At 52.0% G+C, this 25,882-nt stretch overlaps 8 protein-coding genes across 8 annotated transcripts; 5 read left to right on the top strand and 3 right to left on the bottom strand.

Annotated features, from left to right (window-relative positions):
- The first annotated feature begins 220 nt into the window (after positions 1-220).
- Positions 221-2,774, top strand: BO80DRAFT_204165 (alkaline phosphatase family protein). Its single transcript, XM_025714231.1, has 3 exons — positions 221-835; positions 906-2,169; positions 2,223-2,774. Exons 1-3 carry the CDS (start codon positions 377-379, stop codon positions 2,663-2,665), a joined length of 2,166 nt encoding a protein of 721 aa, XP_025578922.1. The 5' UTR covers positions 221-376; the 3' UTR covers positions 2,666-2,774.
- Positions 2,775-3,260: 486 nt separating this feature from the next.
- Positions 3,261-5,507, top strand: BO80DRAFT_204167 (BCS1 and AAA domain-containing protein). The gene is made up of 2 exons (XM_025714232.1): positions 3,261-5,255; positions 5,475-5,507. Exon 1 carries the CDS (start codon positions 3,375-3,377, stop codon positions 5,112-5,114), a length of 1,740 nt encoding a protein of 579 aa, XP_025578921.1. The 5' UTR covers positions 3,261-3,374; the 3' UTR covers positions 5,115-5,255; positions 5,475-5,507.
- BO80DRAFT_204176 (uncharacterized protein) lies at positions 4,894-5,743 on the top strand. The gene is made up of 2 exons (XM_025714233.1): positions 4,894-5,575; positions 5,662-5,743. Exon 1 carries the CDS (start codon positions 5,140-5,142, stop codon positions 5,527-5,529), a length of 390 nt encoding a protein of 129 aa, XP_025578920.1. The 5' UTR covers positions 4,894-5,139; the 3' UTR covers positions 5,530-5,575; positions 5,662-5,743.
- A 324-nt stretch (positions 5,744-6,067) lies between these two features.
- BO80DRAFT_452148 (glycoside hydrolase family 43 protein) lies at positions 6,068-7,108 on the bottom strand (the record flags this gene model as incomplete). The annotated part of the gene is made up of 2 exons (XM_025721936.1): positions 6,068-6,736; positions 6,800-7,108. The coding sequence occupies 2 exons, from the start codon at positions 7,106-7,108 to the stop codon at positions 6,068-6,070; spliced, it is 978 nt and encodes a 325-aa protein (XP_025578919.1).
- A 1,524-nt stretch (positions 7,109-8,632) lies between these two features.
- On the top strand, positions 8,633-9,454 carry BO80DRAFT_421861 (uncharacterized protein). The gene is made up of 2 exons (XM_025718704.1): positions 8,633-9,205; positions 9,299-9,454. Exons 1-2 carry the CDS (start codon positions 8,877-8,879, stop codon positions 9,339-9,341), a joined length of 372 nt encoding a protein of 123 aa, XP_025578918.1. The 5' UTR covers positions 8,633-8,876; the 3' UTR covers positions 9,342-9,454.
- A 146-nt stretch (positions 9,455-9,600) lies between these two features.
- Positions 9,601-11,180, bottom strand: BO80DRAFT_373886 (DUF821 domain protein). The gene is made up of 2 exons (XM_025716577.1): positions 10,733-11,180; positions 9,601-10,669 (listed from the first exon to the last, which is right to left on the bottom strand). Exons 1-2 carry the CDS (start codon positions 11,126-11,128, stop codon positions 9,737-9,739), a joined length of 1,329 nt encoding a protein of 442 aa, XP_025578917.1. The 5' UTR covers positions 11,129-11,180; the 3' UTR covers positions 9,601-9,736.
- Positions 11,181-11,770: 590 nt separating this feature from the next.
- On the bottom strand, positions 11,771-17,540 carry BO80DRAFT_398912 (kinesin-3 motor protein uncA). Its single transcript, XM_025717450.1, has 2 exons — positions 17,055-17,540; positions 11,771-16,977 (listed from the first exon to the last, which is right to left on the bottom strand). Exons 1-2 carry the CDS (start codon positions 17,116-17,118, stop codon positions 12,116-12,118), a joined length of 4,926 nt encoding a protein of 1,641 aa, XP_025578916.1. The 5' UTR covers positions 17,119-17,540; the 3' UTR covers positions 11,771-12,115.
- Positions 17,541-18,086: 546 nt separating this feature from the next.
- On the top strand, positions 18,087-18,579 carry BO80DRAFT_204109 (uncharacterized protein). The gene has a single exon (XM_025714230.1). The coding sequence runs from the start codon at positions 18,153-18,155 to the stop codon at positions 18,468-18,470; it is 318 nt and encodes a 105-aa protein (XP_025578915.1). The 5' UTR covers positions 18,087-18,152; the 3' UTR covers positions 18,471-18,579.
- The last annotated feature ends 7,303 nt before the right edge of the window (positions 18,580-25,882 follow it).

The raw sequence follows: 25,882 nt of genomic DNA, 5'->3' as shown, positions 1-25,882 counted from the left end.
CATTTTCTTAACGCTTGGGGGAAGAAATGGAGCACCATGATGCGTAGACATTTCTATGCAGCCAACTTGGAAAGCTAATCTTCTTGCTGCATCTACCTAGAGTTTTCATCCCCCGAGGTACTGTGTAGACAGATATGCAAGTGCAGTGGAGAAGAGGACTCCGTGGAAGATGACGGGGGACCCTGCGGCACCGGCCCGGAGATCTGCCGATCGCCTCCTCGAGGACAGCCCATCCCCAAGTTCCCCATCGTGATTCAGCTCCCCCATCTCCATCCCCTATCCACCCCTCCGTACGTCCCGTCGTACCAGCTCCGGGGTCGATCCGTCCTTCCTCCGTGCCCTTTGCACTTCGGCCTGGTGCCACCTTCCGCCACCCATGCCTCTACGACGCAACATTCCCACCTCCTCCCTTCTTTCTCCCGGCGACTATGACGAGGACGCCGAGTCGTTACGCTCTCCGTCAGAGCAGGACTCTGACTCAGAAGATGACGAATTCCTTCGGAACTCCCGCACCACACTAGAACTCGCCGAACACGATCGCACGGTTCTCGATGACGAAGAAGAGACGGAGAAACTGCTGACCCGAAGCGGGCCAACCCATGGCCTTCGCCGCATCTTCAGTCCAAGCAGCAGCAGCATTAGAATCGGAAAGCAAGAACGCAGACGACAGCGTCAGGCTAGAAGGGAGGCACGCAAGGCCCGCTATGGGAAGAAGCGTGAATCCGCAGAGATAATGTTCGAGATGGAAGAGGGGCACCGGGATGATGAGCTCTCCCTCCTGAGCGCATCTTCGTCCGACTTGGATACGCGGGCCAAAGAATACGCATATGTACAGGTATGGATCATGAGCAACAAACTCATTATGGATGATACAAGGATTTCGGTTGCTGATCTCTTATGATCAGCCACGGCGCGTTTCATGGCGCAGACTTGCGCTGATCTTCTCCGCTATCTTTGTTCTTCTGCTCATCTTCTGGTTGGGAGCATACAAAGCTTCGGCGAAGTATCGGCTTCCCCACTCCTCCCGGCCCGTGCTATCTAACGGCACTGCCTTGTTTGCGCCCACCACCATCTTGATATCCCTTGACGGCTTTCGAGCGGACTTTCTCACTCGCGGCTTGACTCCCACCCTCAGCTCTTTTATCGCAAACGGCGTCTCGCCGCAGTACATGCTCCCCAGCTTTCCTAGCGTGACCTTCCCGAATCATTTTACGCTGGTAACTGGATTATATCCCGAGAGCCACGGAATTGTTGGGAATACTTTCTGGGACCCGAAGTTGCAGGAAGAGTTCTATTACACCCACCCTTCGGTCAGCATGCAACCAAAATGGTGGAATGCTGAGCCACTTTGGATGACGGCTGAAGAGCAGGGTGTGAGGACCGCTGTCCATATGTGGCCTGGCTCGGAGGCACATATTGGAGGCATGGATCCAACCTATCTGGATCAGTTCAACGGCTCGGAGGTGCTTTCCTTGAAAGTGGACCGCATCCTGGGTCTATTGGATATGCCTGGGATAGAAGCCGAGTCCGATGTTGCGCCACAGAGACCTCAGTTTATCGCTGCCTATGTCCCCAATGTTGATGCAGATGGGCACAATTACGGTCCTAACAGCACTGAGACTCGGGGCACCATCTCCAAGGTGGACGATATGCTTGGCAGTCTATTTTCCGGGATCGAGGCACGCAACCTTACCGACGTTGTGAATATTGTGATTGTCTCCGACCATGGCATGGCAACAACTGCCACCGAGCGATTAGTACAGCTGGAAGATTTGGTCGACCTGGATCTAGTCCAGCGCATCGACGGGTGGCCGTTGCGTGGGCTGCGTCCGAAACGACCAGAGGATCTCAAGGTCCTTCAGGAGCAGCTTGAGAACGTGGCAGCGAACTATTCGCATGCGGTCGAGATCTATACGCGTGAGAGTATGCCTGAACGCTACCATTTTCAGAACAACGACCGAATCGCTCCTCTATGGGTGATCCCAAAGACTGGCTGGGCGATTGTCGAGCGTGTCGACTTCGACGCCCGCAAAGCCCTGGCAAATGGGGAGGTCTACCACCCAAGAGGCATCCATGGATACGACCACGAGCACCCCTTGATGCGGGCGATCTTCATCGCCAGGGGACCCGCATTCCCCCATGAACCCAACAGCCGGCTAGAAGCATTCCGTGAGTCATCCTTGTGTGCTAACTATGAGTCGAGCCTGAGCTGACCAATGTAGAAAATGTCAATGTCTACAACATCATCTGTGACTCTCTCGGAGTCACACCACATCCGAATAATGGAACCTTGCGTCTGCCTCTCCAAACGATAGGCCTTCATTCCGACGAAAGCACGCCCGCTTTGGACAGTCCGTCCGACCCACCATTTCCCAGCAGTGCCGCCGGTCTGACGCCAACCAAGATGCCCTCGGCAGAAACATCCGTTTCTGCGTCGCCGACGGAAACTGCGCCAGAAGCTCAGCCTGCGCCTGATTCGGATAGCGATGACGATGACGAGGATGAGGATGAGGATGAGGATGAGGATGAGGATGAGGACGAGGACGAGGACGAGGACGAAGAGGATCTGACCTGGTGGGGCACCCTCTGGGACAAACTCGAGGAAGCCAAGGAGTGGGCGACCGACCTGCTCGACACTGTGAAGGACAACTTCACGGGAGCGTGACGATAGACATAGACCGAGTGGCTGCGGCTTCTTTTTCTGTTTCGTGTGATTGTTGTTTGGTTGTTTGGTTGTTGGATTGTTATTTTTGCGGGGCGCGGCTTTTTGGAAAGGGACCAGAACCCATAATACGTCATCAAGATACCCACTTTGACTTTTACTGTGACTTAGAATCGAATGACTTTTTCCTCAAGGGTTGTCCGACACGCTGAGGAGGGGGATGCGGCTGAAAGGCTGGGGCGGTGAAACCCGCGATCGGCGAGTTTTGGCACTGCGATGGGCGCCCGGCGATGACTCAAGTGGCTTCCCCCGTCAGGCGGGCATTCCCCTTTCCTCCACTTGCCTCCACTTGGGCACCGTTACACTACCGCGCTCTAGATCCTTCATGGATGCCTACCAACCCTATGCGGGCACCGCCGTGTCAGCCTGTCTGGCTGCCTGCCAGCTGCCGGCCTTGGCCTTGATCACTCGCGAGGAATTATAAAGGACGAGCTGATGCTCGAAGAGAGAGAGAGAGAGCTCTTTCATCCAGACATTGCATTGGTTTTGCAGCTTTCATTCATCTCCGGTGTTGGTTGCTAAAGGTCGTTTCATACATCATTCACCACCCCTCCCTGATCAAATCCCCCATTGTATCTTGGTTACACAACTCCTCCTCACGTATGCGCAAAAGCTTTATCAACGGGTTCACTGCGGTCGCGCGATTCTCATTATGGCTTTCAACCCCTCTCTCAGCACTACAGTCAACAACACTGCGGCCATGAACGCAACCTCTTCTCAGTACCTCAATCCGTCCGAGACTGCCATGCTGGATGTCTTCATTCCAGGATACTCCTTCATCTCTCGGTTCTTGATATCCTATCTGCATATCGACGTCTCTCAATATATTCCCTACATTCTAACCGCCATCGCTTTTCTTGCGTCGCTCCAATTTGTATACATCCGGTCTTACGAGATCCTAAGCGACTATTGTGTCTCAACCGCCGAGATCCGCCTCGAGGACGAAGTATACAATTACCTCATGTTTTGGATGGCGCAGCACCCGGCTACCAAACGATCGACTCAGTTTGTCGCCAGCACCAAGATCTCCAGCGGAGCGCGGTACTACGATTCCGACGACGAGGCAGATTTGGGAGATGAGGATGAGTACGACGAGGACGGAAATGTCATCTCGGACTTCGAGGATTACTGGGCCAAAACCGTCGCACGCGACAAGTTTAAACGACTCCGCTTCACCCCGGCCGAAGGGAAGCATTTCTTCTGGTTCAAGGGTCGTCTTCTGACCTTCACCCGTGCCAAGGAGGAGAACAACAACACCATCTCGTATATGCGATACGTGCCTGAGCGGTTGTTCATTTCCTGTCTGGGTCGTGATCCGACGATTCTGAAGGAGCTGCTGGCTGAAGCACAGAGAGCGTGGGTGGCACGAGATGGGAACAGCACTTTGATCTATCGCGGCCAGAAGAACGGCGGGTACACCGACTGGGTGCGGTGCATGGCGCGCCACCCCCGACCTCTCTCCACCGTGGTGTTGGACCAGGCTCAGAAACAGGCATTCATCAAGGACATCAAGGAGTACCTTCATCCCCGCACGAGGAGATGGTATTCCAATCGCGGTATTCCCTACCGCCGTGGCTATCTGCTTCATGGACCTCCCGGCACTGGGAAAACCAGTCTCTGTTTTGCGGCATCGGGTCTCCTTGGTCTCCCATTATATCTACTGAACCTAAGCTCGAAGAGCCTTGATGAGGATGACCTCATGTCTTTGTTCCAGGAACTACCCCGACGATGCATTGTCCTTCTCGAGGATGTCGACTGCGCCGGTATCACGTCAAAGCGCGCTGCCAACCCAGAGGACAGCAAAAATACCGACAACAAGGCCGCTCCCAACACCAACACTCCCAACGGCACCGATGCCAAGAAGCCCTCGGAAGAAACTACCACCGACAACAAAGGGATCACTCTGTCTGGCCTTCTCAACGTGATTGACGGCGTCGCAGCCAGTGAAGGCCGGATCCTCATCATGACGACCAACCACCCTGAGAAGCTCGATGCCGCGCTCCTCCGTCCAGGACGAGTCGACATGAGCATCACCTTTGGCTACGCCCGAACCGCAGATGTCCAGGAACTGTTCTCGTCCATCTATTCCACACTAGAGGGCGACTTGCGCTCTATCACGCCCAACGGAAACGCCAAGGATAGTACACGGAACGGCCTCAAGGACCTCGGAGATGAGAAACTTCCACCCATCTCAGATGCGATTCTCAAATTGGCCGAAGAGTTCGCGGCTCGGGTTCCGTCGGGTGAGTTCACGGCCGCTGAGGTCCAGGGCTACCTCCTGAACTACAAATCCGATCCCGCCACCGCGATTTCCGATACTGCGGCTTGGTTGCAGCGTACTGAAAAGATGCGAAAGGAGCGGAAAGAGAAGTCTGAGAAACAGGCTGCATGAACATACGGGCATATTCTTATTGGCAATGACGATCATGACGAAGATAACTATAGAGATAGATACCCTACTCTTAATGAACTGTACTATAAGCATAACCGAATCCTTGTTCTTTCTTTTCTTGCCTCTAGACTTCACAGATGAGTCAGTACTGTCTTTCTTTCTGTTTACCCAATCGTTCCATACAGTACCCAGTACGCTCAGTCCCGAACCAGAAGACCTGATAATCATCGTGTCACATACACACCACACATTCTTCCAATTCCCTCCTCCTCCCCACTACCAATCATCACCCAGTCTCATACCCCCCTTATCCCCCCTGAAAACAATCCATCAATCTCTAATCCGATGCGATGTGCCAAGCACCCCTACTGAGCCCCCAGCCACAGACAAACACACCCACCCCCATCACATATGACCAAACAAGAGATAGACAATATGCATTCATGAGTTATCAAACAATGGCATGTTTTATGTTTTCATCCTGTGAAGTTGCATCTACCGCGTTGTTCTTGGTTCCTTCCTCTTTCTTGTTACTAATGCTTTGTAGTATGGTTTTTGAGGTTTCTACCTCTTTCTCTATTTTTGGGAATCGGGGAATAATCATGGTAGTGTGTATGATTAAATATGGGGGGTGAGTTGTATCTGATTAGTTTGTGATTCATTGGTTGAGGGTGTCGATATGTACAAGGAATTCTATGAGGGATGCGATGCGATGCAATGAAATGCGCTGTTCATTCAGGTGAGCTGGTAGTGAGGCAGGTCCTTCTGTTCTTTGCTAGTTGAAAACAGATCGCATGGCTGGCTCAGTAAAGCCTGAAACGAAGGTGGTATATATAACATACAGTGACGACAATGTCAACATAACAGGGTATGAATAGAGCCCCAAGAACCGAAACAACTCCCGTAACGCCATACTAAACAACTAACCAAGATAGATGCTTCCGATCAATCGATCAAACAAACGAGACCTGAGTGCCCTGGATAGTTATATCTGCAGCATATGTGCACCGTCTATTGTCGCCACAGAACCCATGGAAGAGCATCTTATCGCCGCAGCCACAGACCGTGCCTCCGCCGGGTGAAACGAGGTTATAGTCACCGGATTTGACCAGCTGGGCGCCCGTCTTGGTGTATGGGCCGGTGATTGATTTGGCGGTTGCCCAGCGGATGTCATACAGCGGGTCGGTGTAGCAGTGAGTCGAGTAGAAGAGGAAGTATGTGTCTCCGTGAAGAATGAGGTTGGGGGCTTCGACGAGTGGCCCGTCACTGTCGTCGCGGTCGAGGATCTGCACGGCGTCGCCGACGGGGGTGAAGCCGTCGGTGGCTACTTGTTGGAGGAGGATTGGGGTGGGTTTCAGGGGTGCGATGCCATTGTTGCAATCACCGCCGTTGCCGATGCTGTTGCCATCGACTTTGAAGACTACGTACCGGGTGCCGTCTTTGTCGAGGAAGCCTGACGAGTCGATGGAGCCGCCTTGGTCGAGACGGCAGGAGAGGGGAGTGGGGTTGGGGATGTAGGGTCCCGATGGATCGGTGCCTTCAGATACGGCGGTGCCGACGCAGTGGTGTCTGAGCATCTCTTTGGCTTCGCCTGAGTAGTAGAGGACGTATTTGCCGTCGTTCTGTTAGTAGGTTAGCTTGGGGTTCTTGGTAGAAGGGGGCAATGGCTTGGAGGGGGTTTGTACTCGTCGGACTACGTCTGGTGCCCAGTGGTCAATCTGGGTCTCCCATCCTGCGAGTGTAGGCAGGGCTTCTTTATCAAGGAGGGTCCATGTCTTGAAGTCCGGAGACCTGGCGACCTGGACGGTCCTGTTATTGCCATTGGTGCCGAAAGCATACCACACGCCGTCGTCCGCTTGGACGAAGCCGGGGTCAGGGAAGTCCGAGTCAATGGCCATCCATGGGCCTGTAGTTCGGACCTGGATGGGTGAGGAGGTTACAGACGTTATCAGGGAGAGTCCGAAGGCCCATGATGATGCTTGATTGATCCACATTGTTGTTGATGAGATGCTCTCGGAATACAACAAATATCGTTGCTGTAGAGAGGTTGCAGACCAGGCTGGGAGGCTCGGGTTATAGTTGAATACGAACAAAGAAATATCTGCAATGTTTCTTTTGCCTAGGACGCATTGTCTATGCTTTATATTCCAGCGCCACGGTTATGGCATCAAGCAGGGCCCACCTGTGCCGATGACCGCTTGCAATGATATGCTGTCCCCATTCTGTTCGAAATGAACGATCAGTTGATGCCCAGCGTCGGGGTAGCGATTGGGTCTGCCGGTCTGGGGATGGGGCATATCGACAGGCTAGATTCGGGCTTAGGGAGATGGAAGAATGGATCTGAGAGGCGCCTAGATGCATAGTCGGAACTTTGTAGATCACTCAGGTGAGCTCGCGGGCAATATTGGATCGACTTGGCATCTTTCGTGACCGAAGACGGCATACGAATGCTCCCATTACATGCAAGTGCCGCGAGGCTGCCTCTGAATCGGCCAGCAAATGGATGTGAGTTCGGTCAGTAGGACAGGGAATTTAAAATCTGAAAGATGACTCGCTTTCACAGGCAGTCATTATCAGCATGTTGGACCAATCGAACAAAAGCGATGGCTTTGGATGTGCCGGAAATGGGAATAGTCTGACCAGTGCCTCGGCGCAGCTCCAGCGAGCAGCATTCATTAGGACCGATGAATATTCTTTTGTCTTTGTCAGTGCTATTTGAATGGTTGTGGGTATGGACCCACAGCATCAAGTGTTGTGTTCAGGATAAAGCATGCAGAGTCTAGCTTACTGGTCAGGAACATTGTGGAACAGGTCGGTTGAGGCGGCGACGCAAGGGCAGCATCGATCATCAAGGGGTGAGAGTATGGACAAGCCGCTGACCAGGAGTAACAGGTGTGCCTCAAGCAGGCTGACACAATTGTCAGAGTTCGGAAGCCGACTGGATGACTCTCCCTGGCCGGAGTCACAGCATGATGCATGGCTGCATGCCCCAAGTCCTCATTATTCCTGTTCCTGATGGAAAATTAGGACCAGCATAATTCTAGCTTTGGCCGCTACCAAGGTAAGATCGAATTTTTGAGATGTCGGAAGCCCAAACTTTGTGCAGACATCTTTTGGGACCGAGAATCCGAGATCCAGAGCCCAGACTCGGCAATGGAGACGGATGCAGACTCGTCGGTTATTGTCTTTGTGTCGACCGGTAAATGGTTATTTCCCCACTTATTCTCATTTGGTCTTTTCTGATATTCCGCAGATGGAGGGTGCACAGGGGGTCAAGGACGGATGACCAAACAGTCCATTGATTCAATAACCCTATCGCATGCAGCGTCGCCCAGCCCAGTGGTTCTGCCCAGAAAGCGCCGGACACATGGCAGGAAGGCTCAGTGGTAGTGCCTGCTACCCTTTGTTGGCTGCTCGCCAACTTTGGGTAGGTTTCTTGGCTGGACTGCCACACATCGGGTGTTCTTTCATCGCCCAACCTTCACTAGGAGGTGGCTCAATCGGACCTGGACTGGGATCCTTCACATGCAACGTGTAGTACTACCATCGTGACAAAGATATGCCGAGCCCATGTACACCTCAATGAGCCTTTGGGAAGGTCTTTAAAACAAAGGCAACGGCACTGCGCTTTATCCCTTGCCTGTGGAGGTGCTGCCTACCGGATCATCCCATCTATCAGCATTCATCCGGCCATAGAGCGCACTATTGACGATTCCCTGAGAATATCATTGATCTGCTTTGCTTAGAATAATAGTTTCTTCCATGATGTACAAGGCCGCTGATCTGGTCGTGGAACCATCAACGGTCGGGATTGAACTGATTGGTCCCAGTCAGGGCCTGCCTGGCTTTGAGCCTCTTGGGCCCTTAAGACCCTACCGACAGGGAGATCTGCAGGGCTACCTCGTGTTCTCATCAGGTGAGCAAGTGGGCCTCGTGAGGTCCGACCTTTTCACCGCATTTTCCCCCGATTTACCCCGCATGAATTGTCCGGAGGAAGAAAATTATCATCCAACGGCTGGGCAGAGGATGCTCGTGTGCCGTCTCACATCACGGGAAGGGCTTGGTGGTGAAACTGTATTCCTCGCTAAATTCTTCAAAGTGCGGGGAATCCCGACTCGTGTTAGCAAAGGGTCTTCTTTATGCACGATGACCTAGAGATCGACATCGGGCAGCATGCAACTTACTCGAGACAACAAAGAGCCAGTGGGTGATGAGGGCCACGGGTAGACTCGGACACAATTGTGCAGTTGTGCACTTGAGGTAGCAATCGCTTCGGGGTCGCCGTTGTCTTCAGCTGGAAGGCTGTCGGGCAGATGAATTGCTCTAGGGGCTTGGCTGGGTCTGCATGTAGATTGATGTGAAGGGAGGAGAGAAGGGAGAGGAAAAGAAGAGGTGAGGCCGAGGTGAAGCAGACGCAACAAGAAGCTATCCCTTTTTGAGCCACCAAGGTACCTCCCCTTCGCTTCTGCTTCGAAGCTATTATGCAGGGATTCATTGCGTCTATAGTCATACTATCCAAGACATCACTCATAGAATGCTAATAATTGAAGAAAAAGGTGTCCAACCCGAGCCACCAACGCCGTATACATGCAAATAGAAACGAAAGCGTATAGAAGTGACATCTAAAGACCAGCAAGGACCCAACTCTCGAATGGAACTCCCCGGGGCTGTCTCTTGCCATTCTCCTGTGTATACACGACAGGCTCAAACTCACAAGATGAGGCATACTGTCGGATCAAATGCCTCCAATAGCAAGACTCTGCTGCGGGTGTCAAATACCGATCCCGGAAGGTCTTCACAGCATTCTCCGCAATGCGTTGCGCCGCCTCCGGGTTATCAATGAGGAAGGCCATCTTTCGATCTAGGTCTGAAAAGTCCCGCTCGACCTCAATATAATTCGCCTCAGGACCGGACGCAGTGAGTGCAGCATGGTGTGCCTCGCGCCAGACCAGCTTGTGCGAAACCACCACGGAGCGACAATTCAGGAGATACTTCCCCCGCCCTGAGAAGCTGCGTCCTTCAGTGTGTGCCAGGAACATATACTGGCAGTAATCTTCCATGGGCAGCAGATTTAACCGGACATCGTTCTCATCGTCCCAGTCAATCACCCGTATACTTGCCCAGCTCCGGCCCTGGGCAGCCTTCAATAACTTGCCCCGGATCTCGGGGTTCGTAGCAACGCTACCTCGCCATGCAAGCTGTTTCTTCTTATCCTGGAACGGCAGTCCCGAGATGACCTCCCCATCGATGGTGACCTCCCCGTCGTCGACTGCAGCAATGCGACGCCGGATCTCTTTGTATGGGCCAATCTTGACTTCCGGCCATGACCAGTAACCAAAGTCGGGCATCAACCAGACATTTTCCTGTTCATCCCGCTTGGAATAGGACCAAATCGGTCCTTCGCTGTTGCTAAAGTCCTCCGTCGTCAAGACGAATTCGATGGATGGCAAGTTGCCTCGGTCCGGAAATGAGGCCAAGGCGCGATGAAGAGCATGTAATGTTGCCTTTCCGCGGGTGAATGTCGCGGGCATCGCGCCGAAGTCGACTATATGGAGCTATATGGCAATTCATTGATTAGAAACACTTCTAGCAACGCCCCTGTCAATGTGTAAACACACCTCACCACGATCAATAATACCCCGCACCATACCATCCTCCACCTCCAGGCTATCCAGCTCTTCGAATGTAATACGACTTCCTTCCCTCAGCGACGCAGATTTGTCAAGCTCGACAAACAACTTGGGAAAGGCAATGCGACACTGCGTATCCGAAAGCCCATGGTTGTCGCCATCGCGCTCGACCACAAATTCCCACGTGGTATCATTAACTGACGTCGATTGAGATAGATGGGAACAGGACTGCGGGGCTGGCTTGAGGGATGTCTTCAAAGCATACTTGGCGACGTCATTGGAATACCGCGTACCAAAGATGAAGAAGGTTGTGATGATCAATGAGACGACGGCACCTGTGGCTAAGAAACGGAAGCCTGACGATTGTCCTTGCAGTATTTGCATTGCCGTACCTTTTATCTACCTCAACTGGTATCTGTGCAGGTGGTTCAGGTGCACTTAGTTCATGTCGAGATTGTGGGGGATATCATGATGCAACTGTTGGAGCTGGGGATCGACGTCGCCGCGGCAACGGCCGATGCTAATAGTAGTATATAGTAACTGTCCCACTGCCGTTCAGCGCCCATGTACTCGAGTGCTCCGTGTGCTCGCTGCTCCCTGCTCGGGCCTCGGGGCCACTTGTTGATCATTGAAAACGCACTCACGCGCCAGCAACTTAGTCGCTTCTGAATTACTCGGCGGTGAAGGATACTTTGGGGTCTTATCTTCGACCCTATGCACTCGGCAGCGACTCTTCAGCTATGGGATATCTAAGGTTTAAGGCTGAAAGATGAATGAAGATGCTCTCCACCATGGGAACTACATGAAGACTATTGCTCTTTTTGTTCAATTCATCTCAATCAACCGGGACAGTGCCCGTCTCATCCTAGACCCCATCACCTGCCGTAGAAACTATCTACTTGGCCCACTGACCATCGCCTACATGGCTTATGAACATAACATACTCCCCCTCTACTTGCGGATTCGCTGTCCTTGTAACGGGATATCAATGGTACAGGCCTACTCTTACATCATGCTTGCAGGCAGGTTGGATCTATGTTTGCAGATTTTAAATATGTACATGGAGACGGCGAGGCCGTGAGGGCAAATTTATTCAGGGGGTATCTCAAAATCAATCAAGAGCGGGTGTAGAGTGGAAGGGGATGTCAATGCTCAACGAAAGAACACCAGGCCTGCCAATCAGTTAACGCGAAAAGAAACGGACCGTATAATCTAAGTGTATGGTTAAGAAGGGCTAACAACCACGGACGCAGACAACACCGGGGGGTAAGTACTATATGCAGGGGTAAACTGATGGATGTGGACGAAACCTGTTCAACAGGTAAGAACACCATTAATGCTGAGACGGGCAGATCACAGACGACACTGGAGTTAGGCATTGTTATTGGCCATCGCTCGGGCGCCGCTGCTGCTAAAATAGCTCTCATCGATCTTGAGAATCCATTCCACTTTCTGGGCTTCGGTTCGGGCCGCAAACAGGAACGTGTTTTGCGCCCCGTACACCGCGAACACGTTCGGACGACCCCGTGGAGATGTCCCCCGGTCAGACCCGGCGCCGGGACCATCAAGAAGCCGTGCAAAATCGGGTGCATGGTCAACCCGTGAATTGCGCAGATTGATCGCATTGATTTCGTCGCCGTCAGGAACCGAGTATATATGAAGATATGGCCGACGGAGCTCAACAAAGCGCCGTACCCATTGGCTGTTGGTATCGTCGGGTGTCAATAGGTAGCCCGATTTCAGAGAGGAAGTATTTTTGGGGAGAGCTTGGACGGTGGCGATAAATCGCGGCTTCAATGACGCCTCGTCCAGAACCGAACTATCATCATCGCTTGACGATGATGGCTTCGCCCGCGCGGCGAAAGCCGCCCCGCCTGCAGGTGGCTCTGTGTTGCTTCGAACAAGGATGGCTTCGATAGGGTCGGTCCTCCTGGCCCAAAGGTCGACATATTTCTGGAGCAGCTTAGTCCTACGGTCAGTACGCTCCTGGCTACGGAGCGGCGTTGACCGTCCGCTGCGTGAAGGCGACGCCACAAGGCTATTCGCACTTAGAGCACCTTTCGCAGCATTTAGTTCGGCAACACGTCGCCTTCGTTTGCGGGCGGCTACATAATCCCGGACAAGTGAGACTTTGCGTGGAGCCCAGGTGGTCAGAAATTCTTCGCCCTTGACATAGTCATTTTGCGTGTTCATGCGCCAGAGATCAGCTGCGCGTTTGGCGGACACCGGACGAACGACTAAGGAGAACATCCGAACGGTGGAGTGCACAATCCGCGTCGAATTGAAGAATTGCTTGAACATGGATTGGGGTCGGACATACGTCCGGCCTTGGATTTGGAGAGTCAAGTCGATTTCAAAGGGAACAGGATCCTGTAGGCGGGAGGACAAAAGATCCCATCGTAGGGTCACCTGCACACGGTACTTGTCCGCAGTTACTCGGTCAAGTAGGAGGGATCCGTGTAGACTAGAGTCCCATTGCCCTATGATGGTGATGTTGGATGTTCCATCTGCATTCTCCTTGACATTCGGCTCTTGGACAAACTTCAACGGAACGTCCGGCGTTTGTAGGTCCTGGTCAGGGATCTTGCCCCAGGGATCTAGCAGCCGCACTGACCCCACGCGAATACCGGTGATATCATCCCACGGGAGACTTTCAGTTGAGCTATAGGTGAGATTCACCAGAATCCGGCGCTGTAACCCTTGGTGGAGCTGATAAGTGCCCGCATCCAGGCTGTTACTCTGGACTACTTCGACCGGAAGGTATTCGCCCGTCTCCGCTAGTTCAAGTACCTGAGCCCTTGCAAAAACATCGTGTCTCTCTTCGGAATAAAACTCCGTCTCCGCAATTCGTGGTGTTTTGCGTTTCTGGGGCGCCGGTTCTGCGGAATCGCGCATGTCATCCCAGCTGAGAAGCTTGTCCAGATGCATTTGGGTCACGCGCGCATAGACGCAAATTTTCAGCGCCGCAGTCCGTGGACTCGAAAGTGGCAGACTCATACTATGAACGCTCTCGAACCGGACCGGTGTCTCATCGAACCCGCTGATCATTTGGGTGGTCGTAGCCCCTCCCTCGTCGGAGATGCCGGGCACAAACAGTTGCGCGTGGACATCTGATCCTTCCCATTCAGCGAAACCAACCATATCGCGCATGACGACGTTAAATTTGAGGGTAGACGAAGGCGCCTGGGCCGAGGAGGGCTCCAAGGACAGCCTGATGATGCCTATGACGTTCTGTGTATATGGCGAAATAACTTCGACTGAGACGTCTTGAACTCGAGTCTCAAAAACTGCCGTGAGCGGAATGTCGGCATCACCAACAAGCGAATACTGGGGCGAACATGGCTCGGAGAAGGGGTTCTCGAGCTTAAAGTGCTGAATATAGTCGGGGCGATCGATGTACTGGTGCAATTGACGCATAGCCTGGACGCGACGTTGGAGCTTCTCAATAGACCAAAGATGGATGACACATTGCTTGAAGTCGATCACACGAACCGCGACACAGGGTTTCTTAGCGTCGTCTAGAACGACGTCCTCGTCTCCAGAAATGCCGTTGAGCACCAGGTCATAAGATGAAGCCATGTTGTGCCCATGATCGATGATCGCAAACTGAAACACAAAGTTCTTGTCCATTATATGGCTCATCACCTGGGCTTCCTTCAACAAGGAGGCATGCTGGAGCACTTTCTCGGCCATGCGAACGTAGTTTTGCTGGGACCAATGGCGGTAAACCGTGCTGGCAACCTCAAGCTCGCGGGCATCTAACTTGGCAAATCCATTCTCGTAGATCTTGGGTACCGGTTGGCCTAGGTCCTTCATGTGAGACTCGAAAGCTTCCTTTTGCTTTTTCAGTTGCTCTTCGAATTCTTCCTTGGCTGCTCGCAGGGCTTCTTCCATGCGAGCCTTTTCAGATCGTAGGTCATCGACATCCTGGGTGGACGACGCTTCAGCATTCCTCAACTTATCTTGATACTCCTCTTTTTGTCGATCCAGCTGGCGCTGCATGTCCTGGCGAACAGATTGCAACGTTGCATCACCCCCAGTCTGGCCATCATCCTCGTCAGTTGGACGGGGGGTACCCGGCATAGTGATGGCAGTATCCAATGAGAAGTTGTCGATGGTGCCGTTTGACATGTATTTATCGCGCACCGGGAACGAACTCAGCGAGTCGGAGTCCTCTTCGTTCTCCATGAGCCCACGGCGGGTTGCCCTCACTTTCTGCACATCCTCGAACAGGGCGTCCAGCTCATCATCAGGCATATGCGAGATTTGATCGGGCCCCAGCACAGCGCTGACGGCTTCACGGCGAGCATAAAACCAATCAGATTCCCTGCCACGTTGGGAGGGCATTGGGGAATCCGCTCTGCTAGAGTCCCCATCAACCTCCGAGCCGGTCTTGCTCAAGCTTCGGTCGTGGGTTTTGTTCGGGGCCGGCGAGCCCAACTGACTGGTAGTAACTGAATGGCGCAATAGGCTCTGCTCGACCCTTTCGGCACGCGCTTCCTGCGGGTGGTTGAAACGAAATATATGGAAGTCGCCCAGAATTATCCGAAATCCACTCTTGAGTCGCTTCGGCTTATCGATCCGCAATCCGTTCACCATGACCGCCGCGCCCTCGGTGGGGATAATTGTGACGATATTGTCCACATTTTCGAACCTACAATGGTCGTCCAGAATTTTCGAGCCGTTCAATCTTATTTCCACATGACCTCCCTGCTCCATGTTTCCGACTATCGTGGTTCCCGGTTTGATGTTGTAAACAAGACACTCGGCGAGCAGGGGGTCATCGCTAAGATTGACCAGATGCGGCATCTTCTTTGGCGTGCTCAAGCCGATGAAGCCTTTCTCGATACTAATACCAAGTTCCTCCAGCGCGGCTTCTCGCTCTTTGTGGATTTCTTCAGTCTTCGCCATCTTCTCCTCCCAGGTCTGATTCAGGTCTTTGTAGAGCTTCTCGCTCTGGTTCAACTGCTCGACGATTTCCGCCTTGCTAACCTTCGTGACCGAACCATCTGCCTGCTGGATAGAAACCATCTGTTTCTCTAAAGGTGTCTCTGGAGGGTAGTATTCTTCCGCCGGTATGGCACCAGCGGCACCGCCTGCAGCGGCGGTTACACCACCCCCGAGTTTCGACCTGAGTTGAGCCAACTCTTCCTTTAGTTCTCTAATCATTCGTGCGTTGGGATCTTCGTTTACGACCGCATGATTCTTGATCCGTTTCGCCGAGTCTGCATAACGTAGCGTACTGAGAGTCTCATCGAAGTTGATGTCGGCTGGTGAAATAGCGGCAATCATCGCTGTCATGGAGTTACCTCCTAAGGAGTCCTTCAGCAACCATGTTAAGATGGAATCACGATATGGAACGAGAGAGGCATTCTTCTTTTTGCCAGAAGCCACATCTGCGAGAGCCGCAATGACACGACCTAGGGTCGAGAGCGAACGATTAATTTCGGCACCCTCCTTCAATCGAGCACCGGTCGCTCCGGTAGATGTCGCTCTTTCCGAACCAGCAAGATCAACTAGACTGATCCGCGACACCTTCTCCGTGTCCATAGACGTCTCCGAGTCATGGCGCTTCTGTGTAAGTGTCAAAGTAAACACGGCGTGCGAACGACTGGACGTCTCGTTCATGTTCGTGGCAGCAACCGTTCTGGCCTTATTACCCTCATCCATCAAGTTCTCGATCTCCTCAAAAGAGCGCACTACAAGCTTGGCGAGATCCTCGACGTAGGGACCGGTCGACGGATGCTCACGGACTTTAAGATTGCCCTTGTTCGAAGGGTTGAGCAGATCACGGACTCTCTCATTGTAGATTTCAAGATATGACACTTCCACCGTACAGCCGAGGTTCTGGTCTTGTTGAATCGTAGTGATGCGCTCGAACATAGATTGACAAATTCGTGGGATCACACCGAATTCCTTGCCGTAACCCATCATCGAATACGATTTTCCGGAACCCGTCTGACCGTACGCGAAGATACAGTTGTTGTAACCCTGGAAAGCATTGTCTAGAAGTGGCACACCTAGGTCGAGAAAGAGATTGTCCTGACTGGCGTAGTTCGGGGCGTTTTTGTCGAAGGACCAGTACGACCGGTCGAAGGCGAACGATTTGGGCCCTTCCACCGCGCCCTTCCCTCCCCCAGCCTTCCGCGCTTTTTCATCAGCGCCTGGCGGTGGGGTGAGGATGGTCTGACTGCCTTTCATCTGCACGATACATTTTGCACCTCGGTCGAGTTCTGGAGGAAGAGGAAACCGGGTCAGTCGGGTTTGGGGGGAGGGGCTTGGTCGCATTCCCAACGCCAAAATAACTCACCTCTGCTGTTAAAAGGCCGCACTCTCACCACCACCTTGATGTTTCCTCCACCTGCTGGAGCCATTTTGGCTTATTCCCCATACACCTGGGTCCGATCGCCCGTTTCCGCCTGTTCCAAGGAAGGTTCGCAAGGGGGTGAACAACACAAGCGGGAACCACGAGTCGCGAACGCTACGAGGAGCGCCGCTCTATCGGAATTTGCAAGCTAATGTCTTCCGGATTCGCGGCACTATCTTCGATGCTAGATGCGTTCTTTTCGTAGGACGGTACTCGAGAATTGACTGTTTGACAAGGATGTCAACAAAGACGTCATGTATATCGTGGGTTGCGGGCGGACAAATCGGCGCGTTCTAGGGGTAGTATCACGGTGAGAATCGGAGCGGTTGGTGTTGGGGGCCCGTCCGTAGTGCGACCAGGCCGTTTCCGAGAGGATCCCAGGGCTGTCTAGGGTCGAGCAAACGGCGAAGGGATTGGTATGAAGAGACGAAGATAGGCCGACTCGGTCGCTCTCCTTGCCCCAAGCACGGGGAAAAGCCACATGAGGGATCGAAGGGCGGGATCGAGGCGGATCACGTAAGCGACCCGAGTTCCCCCCGCGACCCAATCAGCAGCGCGGGTCTTTATTCCGGCTCATCATCACTTTGCTCCCTACCAGTAAGAGTGGTTGTCGTTCAACATGCACCGTTATGCAGGCACACCTCTCTCGGTCGCTCTTCTCAAGCTTCTGATTCGCTTTGCGTGATATAAAGTGTTGGATCGATCTGGGGGCTCAGAAATCGTGGCTCTGTAATAGGTCCCCGGTGACGGTTCTGCAGCAGCTCCGCCCGGTTTCCAGGGAGTCCATCCGCTAATGGGTAGGGCCCAGCAAGAGCACTCCATAAACACCAACGGTTGAGCATATAACCTATCCTTCGCTACAAACATATAAAAATGGATTTTTCTTTTTTGGCTTGGACGATCTGCTATTCCTTTATGGCAGTCGATTCCAAGGAAAACAATGACGTCCCAGAGAAGTTATATAATATTAGGTTGGTCGATAACAATATGAGCTTGTGAGAATCACATTTTCTTGTCCAAGCGTCATGTCCACAAAGAACCATGGATACTCCGCAACCCCATGCTTCCTATGTCAAAGCTCAGGATTCTCTTCCACATCCTGTCCGTTCGACCGAATCCGCTTCTCGCACTCACCCATCCGTCATCGTACCATCAACCACTACCAGAACATTTCCAAAGCCCATACCCCGCATCATGGGACGTTTTCGGGTGTCTAGTGTATTATTATTAATCCGTATAAACTTTCCGCTGCTGACTGGGCCCAATCCGCCTCTCTGCATACACGAAGAGCAGCTACCCGGAATCCTGCTGACATCGCTTAGTATAACTAGCACAGGCGACCATAAGAATTCAGGTTGATCCTGAGCACTGCCACATCTCCCGAAAATTGCTGTATCTAGCAAGGAGTCACTGCCGGGGCGGAGGAGATCTTTCCTTGGTTTCGTCATGGTATATCCCTATCATGTTGCGCGATTTTTGTATCAAGTCCGCACTATATTGAAGAGATCACCCACACGCTAGAGTTCCTCGATGTCGACAGCGATGAAACACTTCCATCAGCGGGTCCAACGTACAGTTAAGCCCCAAAGAAATGTACTTTGAAAGAGCTGGGCAATATATAGCAAGCAGCGGATACCCAGTCTACTCGGTGGTGGGCAGGCGTGGTCGAGTACTGCACGAACAGCTGGCAGTCTGCGGTGGACCAACCTTTGGACCTGTAAGACATGGCCATGTAGCCAGCGGTGAGTGTCGGTGCCAGCCAGCTTCTGACGTAGGCCACATTTGTACCCAATGATTGCAGGACTTTGTCAACGGGTGTACATGGCACATATGTACCTCTGAGGTACATTGATACCTTAGTGCCCAATCCGGATGGCCTAGGAACTAACATCACGGCGGCCAAGTGTGAACATAAAGACATCTTCTTATCCCACAGAAGCTGTGCTTGTCACGTTTTATTTTGGGCATTTTCCTTTCTTTTTTGTCTAATGCCGTGGGGCTAATTAAGGCGAGACTCTTGATCTGAGCGCCTTCAGTGCATGGCTGATTTATTCTGTCTCTACCCTGTCAGTTTGATTGTCGAACCAACTACTCCGTACAAGCCAGTGTGTTCCGCCCTTATTGGCTTGAACATTAGTCACAGATACTGTTCGATGCCAGCATGATGTCAGTTTATGACGTGAGGCACCTTATCTCTGTGTGTTCTCAAACTTGGGTACTTGTCTGTCATACTTGCCTTGCATAAGATGCGAAGGGTGTAGACCCATCGAATCTTACCAAGCGAAACGTGAAAAGGCGAAAAGGTGCTTCGTATCAGGAGCTTATCTAGACTGAGTGGGCGATTAAATCGTCACAAAAGGGCATTTACTATGAGTGAATTAGAGCAGCCTGTAATCTCGGGGTCTCCGAAGACGGTAACTTGAAATACCGAACACCGGCCCATCAAGAGAGTCACCAAATACCACGGTCTTGGTGGTAGCAGCCCATGTGACAGCTTCACCTTACCTGAAAGCATATCGGTATCAGTTTCGAGCGGGCCCGTTTGAGTTTCCTAGGTAGTTGATGGTGACATGTCGCAACGCAGCCAGTACACCCCAAGGAGAACGAAAGCTCATAGCCTGCCTGGAATCAAGGTCACAGCAGCCAATGAACGACATGCAGTGGAAGCATCTGCCACATTAAGCAGCGCCCTATTGAGGAGCGAGAAGGAGTACAAATGTCCTATTGGGTGCTTGTACTGGACGAGGGCCTCCTGCTCATTCCTTTGCCCCTTGCAAAGGCCAGGGCTGCCGCTGTTCAACCTTGCTAATAGTTGTGTGATGTTATGGTCTGATGATAGTAATGTGTAAGGGGTCCTCCGACAGATCATAGGCTGGGCTCCTGAAGCCTCCACTGCATACATGAGACAGCACTTGGATTGGTGTAAAATTGGTTTCATTCAGTCCCGTAATTGATTTTCACAGGATGGGCAGTGTGAATTTGCCTAGGCGTACGCCACGTCGTCCAATACGTAGCCGCAGCTCTTGTGGATAAGACGGCACAGAACGTAAGGTCGGGGGACGATGGCTGTCGTAAAGCCCCGCGCTTTGCGACGGATTTCGATACTTACAACCCGAAAAAACCGAAGACTGTGGACGATTCGCTCCTTGCGTCCCATCTCTCGGTTCTTTATTCGTTTGACCAGTCACCAGGTTGGCACATGAAGCTCTCTTATGTCCCTATACAGCCGAAAAGACCGTATCATGAGGTGTGCACATGATTGCCCCGGAGGATGCGTACACCAAAAGAGGTAAATGATTGTTCAGGACCTCATCTGAAAGCATACAGCTCAGCATAGCAAAAGAGTGAGTAAATACTCTTGAGCTGCCGGCGGTAATGAGGCATGGTCCTATGACCACCTCCAGAGTAATCTTTCAGTAAGAGTATATGACTATACCCTGTTGGACTTTTTCTTACTCTCGGCACGGCCAACGGTAATCCCAAGTATGAAGTACCTTCACGGCTTTCACCTGTTGCTTCTTTAGTCAATCTGCTTCTTCGTATGATGCGCACGGGATGATGGGGATACCGAATGCTACATCAAGTCCTTGCTGCTTGGGCATTTCCACATTTCATCAAGCCGATGCAGCAAGAGCAATCTTACCCGGCAGACTGATCAGCTTGGAGTACAAATTCCTAAAAACCGTAGTCCCAAATGATCTAGTTTACGTCACTCAGACTGGCGCGCCATCACATTAGCACCCGAGGCTCTGGGCTGGCAGGTGCTGGAAGGAGGATACTAGAAGAGGAAACGTTTAAATCCCTAGGACAACAGACGCAACGTAGTGTTTGTTTGTCATGTAATGCGTCAAAGACACCTCTCGGGGGGCATCTTGTCAACAAAGAGAGCTATGTTCGCTGCCTTCCTGAGTTGCGGGCCATGTGACCAAGGATAAGAAATATGAAGTAAGAGACCAGTAGAAACAAAGCAAGCGATTGACACTAAGTCGTGCCAGCTTCGACGATCAACATCTCCCACCTGGGATGACATATTCATATCCGGTCCTACGGTAAACGGGGGGGATAGATGTTAGCCTGTGACAAAGATGATTGGATGGGAAGAGGCGCTACTTTAAACACATTCGTCAGGTGGAAGAGCTTCTGTGAAGGTCGCCTATTATCAACAGAGCGTAAGCAAGGTCATCAAAGACAAACAATGTAGACAGAGGTTCCAGCAGAGTGGTTGGTGGGACCTTCACCAAGCCTCGGCGCTGGCTGTTACCTTAGGCAGTTGACTCCGCCCGCGTACTTCCACGGACCGCAACAGCTCATGATGCAACTACAATTCCATTTCCAATACAAGCACTGGGTAGGACACGGGAAATACGTGATTGGCTGAGGGTAGTCTTGAACTTGAAGAGTGGCATAAACAAGAGATCATTTCCAGGTCGGATCTCTCCCACAATTTTGTGACACTGACACTGCTGGTCCAAAGAACCAGCCGGAGGAAGATATTGACGAGGAGCGGTGTGGCGGGGAAACCTGGCTGGCTTTGACGTCAGATGGCTCGAGCTTCCCCCATGTCAGTCCGTCAGTGCTGAATTGCTGGCTGCTGGGACTGGGACTGGGACTGGGAGTTGGAACCAAGACACGGGCGTCCCATGTACACGCGGTAATTCTGTATCTGTCCAGGTATGGTTTGAACGGGCCGCATACGCGACCGGGCAGTATCGAGCTCGATACGCCGTACGGAGAGCTTGCCGCCTTCCCGCGCAGGGTTCAAAGAACAACAGATTGTTATTATTATTCATTAATTGTTACTAGAGCCCTACTTACAATCTACCACTCTACACGGTCATCTTAGTAGTATAATTGGACGACTTGGAAGGGGTATCCCTCAACGGAAAATGATCCCATTAGGGCCACCTCAGTGATCCAGATGTTGCAAGCCTGCGGAGTCGACGGTCGAACAGGTCGGTCTCCATCTCCCAGGTAAGATTGAAAAGTCCCCATAAATGGAGAACCAAGCGGTCAAGCTTCACACGTGGTGTGGAACAGATCGGCGCCCCCCAATCTGCTCTGCCATCGTGCCGGTCGGCCTTATACTACAGAGTACGGAGTACACACGCCGGTATAATCGTTCATAGAAGACTAGAATTTCCGCTATCTACTTCTACTTCTACTTACTGCCTACCTCTTTCCAGAGTACCTTAAATACTCCAGATCCCAAGATCTACGTCTTGTCAAGGTTGCTAATCGCGCAGAGGTCGCAATCATAGCACCTAGGCATAGCACCTAGGTACATAGAGCAGCCCGTGAGTTGCCCCTCCTAGCTCGTGCCGTCAGTTTGCGATCCCTTGTTCTCATTTGCTCTCGTAATAATCCCTTTGCTTTCAATTGAGGTCTTTGCTTTCGGTTGGTCAGGATTTAATGACCCATTCTCTCACCCGACTGATGATGGAGCGAGAGGAAGACAAAAGTGGGATACCACTTGAACTGTGGAGGGGGGGAATAAAAACAAAGAAAATAGGCGGCCCAGTCCGCAGGATTACGCGGTAGGCTACATTTGGATCAAGTCGCATTATTATTATCATTATTATCATTGACTTGCGAAATTCGCTGTGTACCAACGACGCTAACAGGGACTCCGCAGGTTCACTAACTTCACAATTCTTCCATGGAACTTTGCGACCTGACGGCCAGGCAACCTGGTGACAAACCCAGACCATGAGATCAAAGGTTTCTGGAGTACTCTACATATACGAGGGAGAGTATGGTTCAGATCATAAACGGCCCTAATCTCGTATTCGTGCATCGTTATCGCTATAGTACTCCAGGCAGGTCTGCGATTCAATCTATATATATATTATACTGAACCTCCTGGTCTCAGTCTTGGCGGAGAACAACTGCGACTAAGGTTTAGCCGTTGTGCTCGACATAAGGCTGTTTGTTGTAGCTACTATTAAATCCGACGTAGATACCCGAAGGATATTAGTATTCGACGACAATTATACGCTCATGCCTGGGACATCAGTGATGTTCATGCTGATGCCGAGTGATATTCGCTCATCATTTACTCCGTACTTAGCACAGAGAACATGGATTGTCCACGGTCCCATGGAGTCTTGCCTAGATTGGTTATATAACCGAGACTGGCCATGGCTTCGATTCGCTCCGCTGACGTTTGGGTGTATCAGCCCGTACGTAAGAAAAGCCAGAAGCCAGCCGCACTTCCTCCGTGGAAACAATGTGATCCCACGGCAAGAGACTGCATGCTGCATTAGTAAAGTGTCAGGTCAGTGATAGCACGGCACTTGATTTTCACGTGCCTATCTCATCCTAATTATTTCCTCTAGTATGTCTTGCCATGGTGGACATAAGAGCAAGCGTATGCGTTTATTTCCACATTGACTCCGCCTATTTTTTTTTTCCTTCACTACTTGAGGTAACACATCCATACGAGGACGAAGCTCTTCCTACTCCAAGTCCAGGGTGGGAGTTAGAATAAAATAAAATATTTAGAATAGAATAAAGAGATTAAAGAGAACAGGAGGGTGTGCAAGCCAGTCACATAATCCTGTGGCTAAAGTAAACCATGATTCGTAAAAACAAACCAAGTGAAGCTCAAGTGGGCCAATGGGGGTGGCTGGTCTATGTCACTTTGGGTCATACAGGTTTTATTCCCGAGGGCGATTCGCCAGTTTTGGGTTGCACATGATGAGCGTCACAAATTCGGGATGGCCGGATGCTTTGCATAATGGGCGGCTACCTCAGATAAGAGATATTTCTAGCTCTTGGATAAAGTCCAAGGCCCCGGACCAGGATGAGGTCAGACTCGATCGATCGGATTCAGCCCCCTTGTGTAATAATGAGACAAAGATCGGGTTGCCAATCTCATTTGGGAGAGCGAAGAGGGAGCGGGAGGGCCTAATATCCGAGATTGATTGCGAGCAAGCTGCTGCCCGGAGGCACACACCACGCCGTGTCCTTCGACCCCAAGTTTTCCGGACATTGAGCCATTGGAAGGTTCGTTGGTAATACGGCTTGGCCGAGAGTGGGTAAATTACCAGACGATACATACCAAGTGCTTACGATATCTTACGTTAAACGTTACCCGCCTTACCCAGGAGGGGAAAGAGCGCTGGCGCTAAGTGGACCGAACCCTGGGGTCGATACCGGACTGTATGGTCCTGGCCTTTGTTGGTCTGATTCATCGCCGCCTCGTCCGCTAACGAGCTGCCGAGCCACTCAGCTACTACCTGAGCGCGTCCGGTACAAATGCCCCATCGCTCGCCCCTTCTTCTCGCTGCGGCTTTCTCTCTCTGCTCCCTCTCGTTGGTCATCCAACCTCTCCAGTCCTTGCGTGCCCTCCAGTCAACAACGTCGGGCTGTCCTGGCTGCACAGAGCCCATTGGTTTCCTCCCATTTTGTTTTTTTCCTACTCGTTCCTCGCCGGCCTGGCTTCAGATTAACCCGTCCTCTTCGTCCAACCCAATCATTGCCCGCCCTACCTCCCCCCATCCGCTTCACCCTCGTGATTGATCATTTCTATCCTCTCCTTCTGTCATTACCACGGTTGTGGTCGAATCACCATCTAAGGTACGTTAGCCATTTTGCTGCCCCTTGCTCAACTTTGTATTTTTCCTATTTTGTGATTGCATACTTTAATTTTGCACGCGCCCAATCAATTGTTCCCTCCTGCGTTCCGAGGCAGGGCCAAACGAATCATCCGAGTCCTGCTTCCCCCGCCCATGTCTGGCGGCCATCCATTGTGTGCATTTCTCTCCTCTCCGGGCGGCCTTCCAAACATCGGCTGCTTAGCCAGCACCCAACCACAGGTCACTGCGCCTATCTCCCCCGATCTCTGGCCCTCTCCACCAAATATCATAGTCTATTTTTGGTCCATTCTTTTGAGCCTGTTCTTTGTTTCCAAGCCACTCCACTTTTATCTCTTCCCTCGATTTACCGCCGTTTATAGTTTCTTTTTATTTTCTTGGGGGGTTTTTTTTTTTTTTACGTTTTTCGTTTTCCTTTTTTCCCAGTCTGGTGTGCCGCGGGCGCTCGGTCGCGGATCAACCCGGGCCGGACTGACATCAGCGGCAGCCTACCGTGCGGTGAAGACGGAGATTCTCACTGTCCGCCTTCTCTCGTTGGCAGAGCTCCGTCGCGTTGCCATCGCCCCGCGAATCATCACCGGTTCCTCCCCTCGTGACAGAAGGTGTTGTCAAATCATTACATCGACTCACTTTCGGTGTCGCTCTGCATAGGAGGCTTTCTGCCACCTGCGGAGAATAACCCTCAATAGAGGTAATTAGCCTTTCCCAAACCACGAGGCAAGCCTGTTGTTGTTGTTGTTGTTCTTGGCCTTTGGCCGCGGCCCGCAAACCGCGACGACTGTGATTCCTCTGCCCCCCCTCCAGACATGGCTGGCGTTACCCACCCTCAAAGCAAACCAGACCATTAGAATTAGTGTCGCATGTACTCCAAGTACTGCAGGCAAGACCCTTTGATGCGAATCCTCCTATCACATCTGACCCCCCTGTGAGCTTCTTGCGATGGCTTATGCATTGTTATGTTTTCTGTCGCGTTTCAGTTGCGACCCCGACTCCCCGCCCAGGATGGCCCAATCACCACGCGTCAATCCTTGCCTACTGGCCTTCTCTTACAGCTTTCTAACATCGACCTGTCAATAGGCGCGCATCCCGATTTCTACGGTCGGAGACTGCAGGATAGTTCCGTCGTCAGGGCTGCCTGTTTCCCTGTTTTCAAGTCCCGTTATTTGCGCGCGCGCA

Source organism: Aspergillus ibericus (genome assembly GCF_003184845.1).
Source record: "Aspergillus ibericus CBS 121593 unplaced genomic scaffold BO80scaffold_5, whole genome shotgun sequence".
Taxonomy (NCBI): Eukaryota; Fungi; Ascomycota; class Eurotiomycetes; order Eurotiales; family Aspergillaceae; genus Aspergillus; species Aspergillus ibericus.
This window is presented reverse-complemented; position numbering and strand designations above follow the sequence as displayed.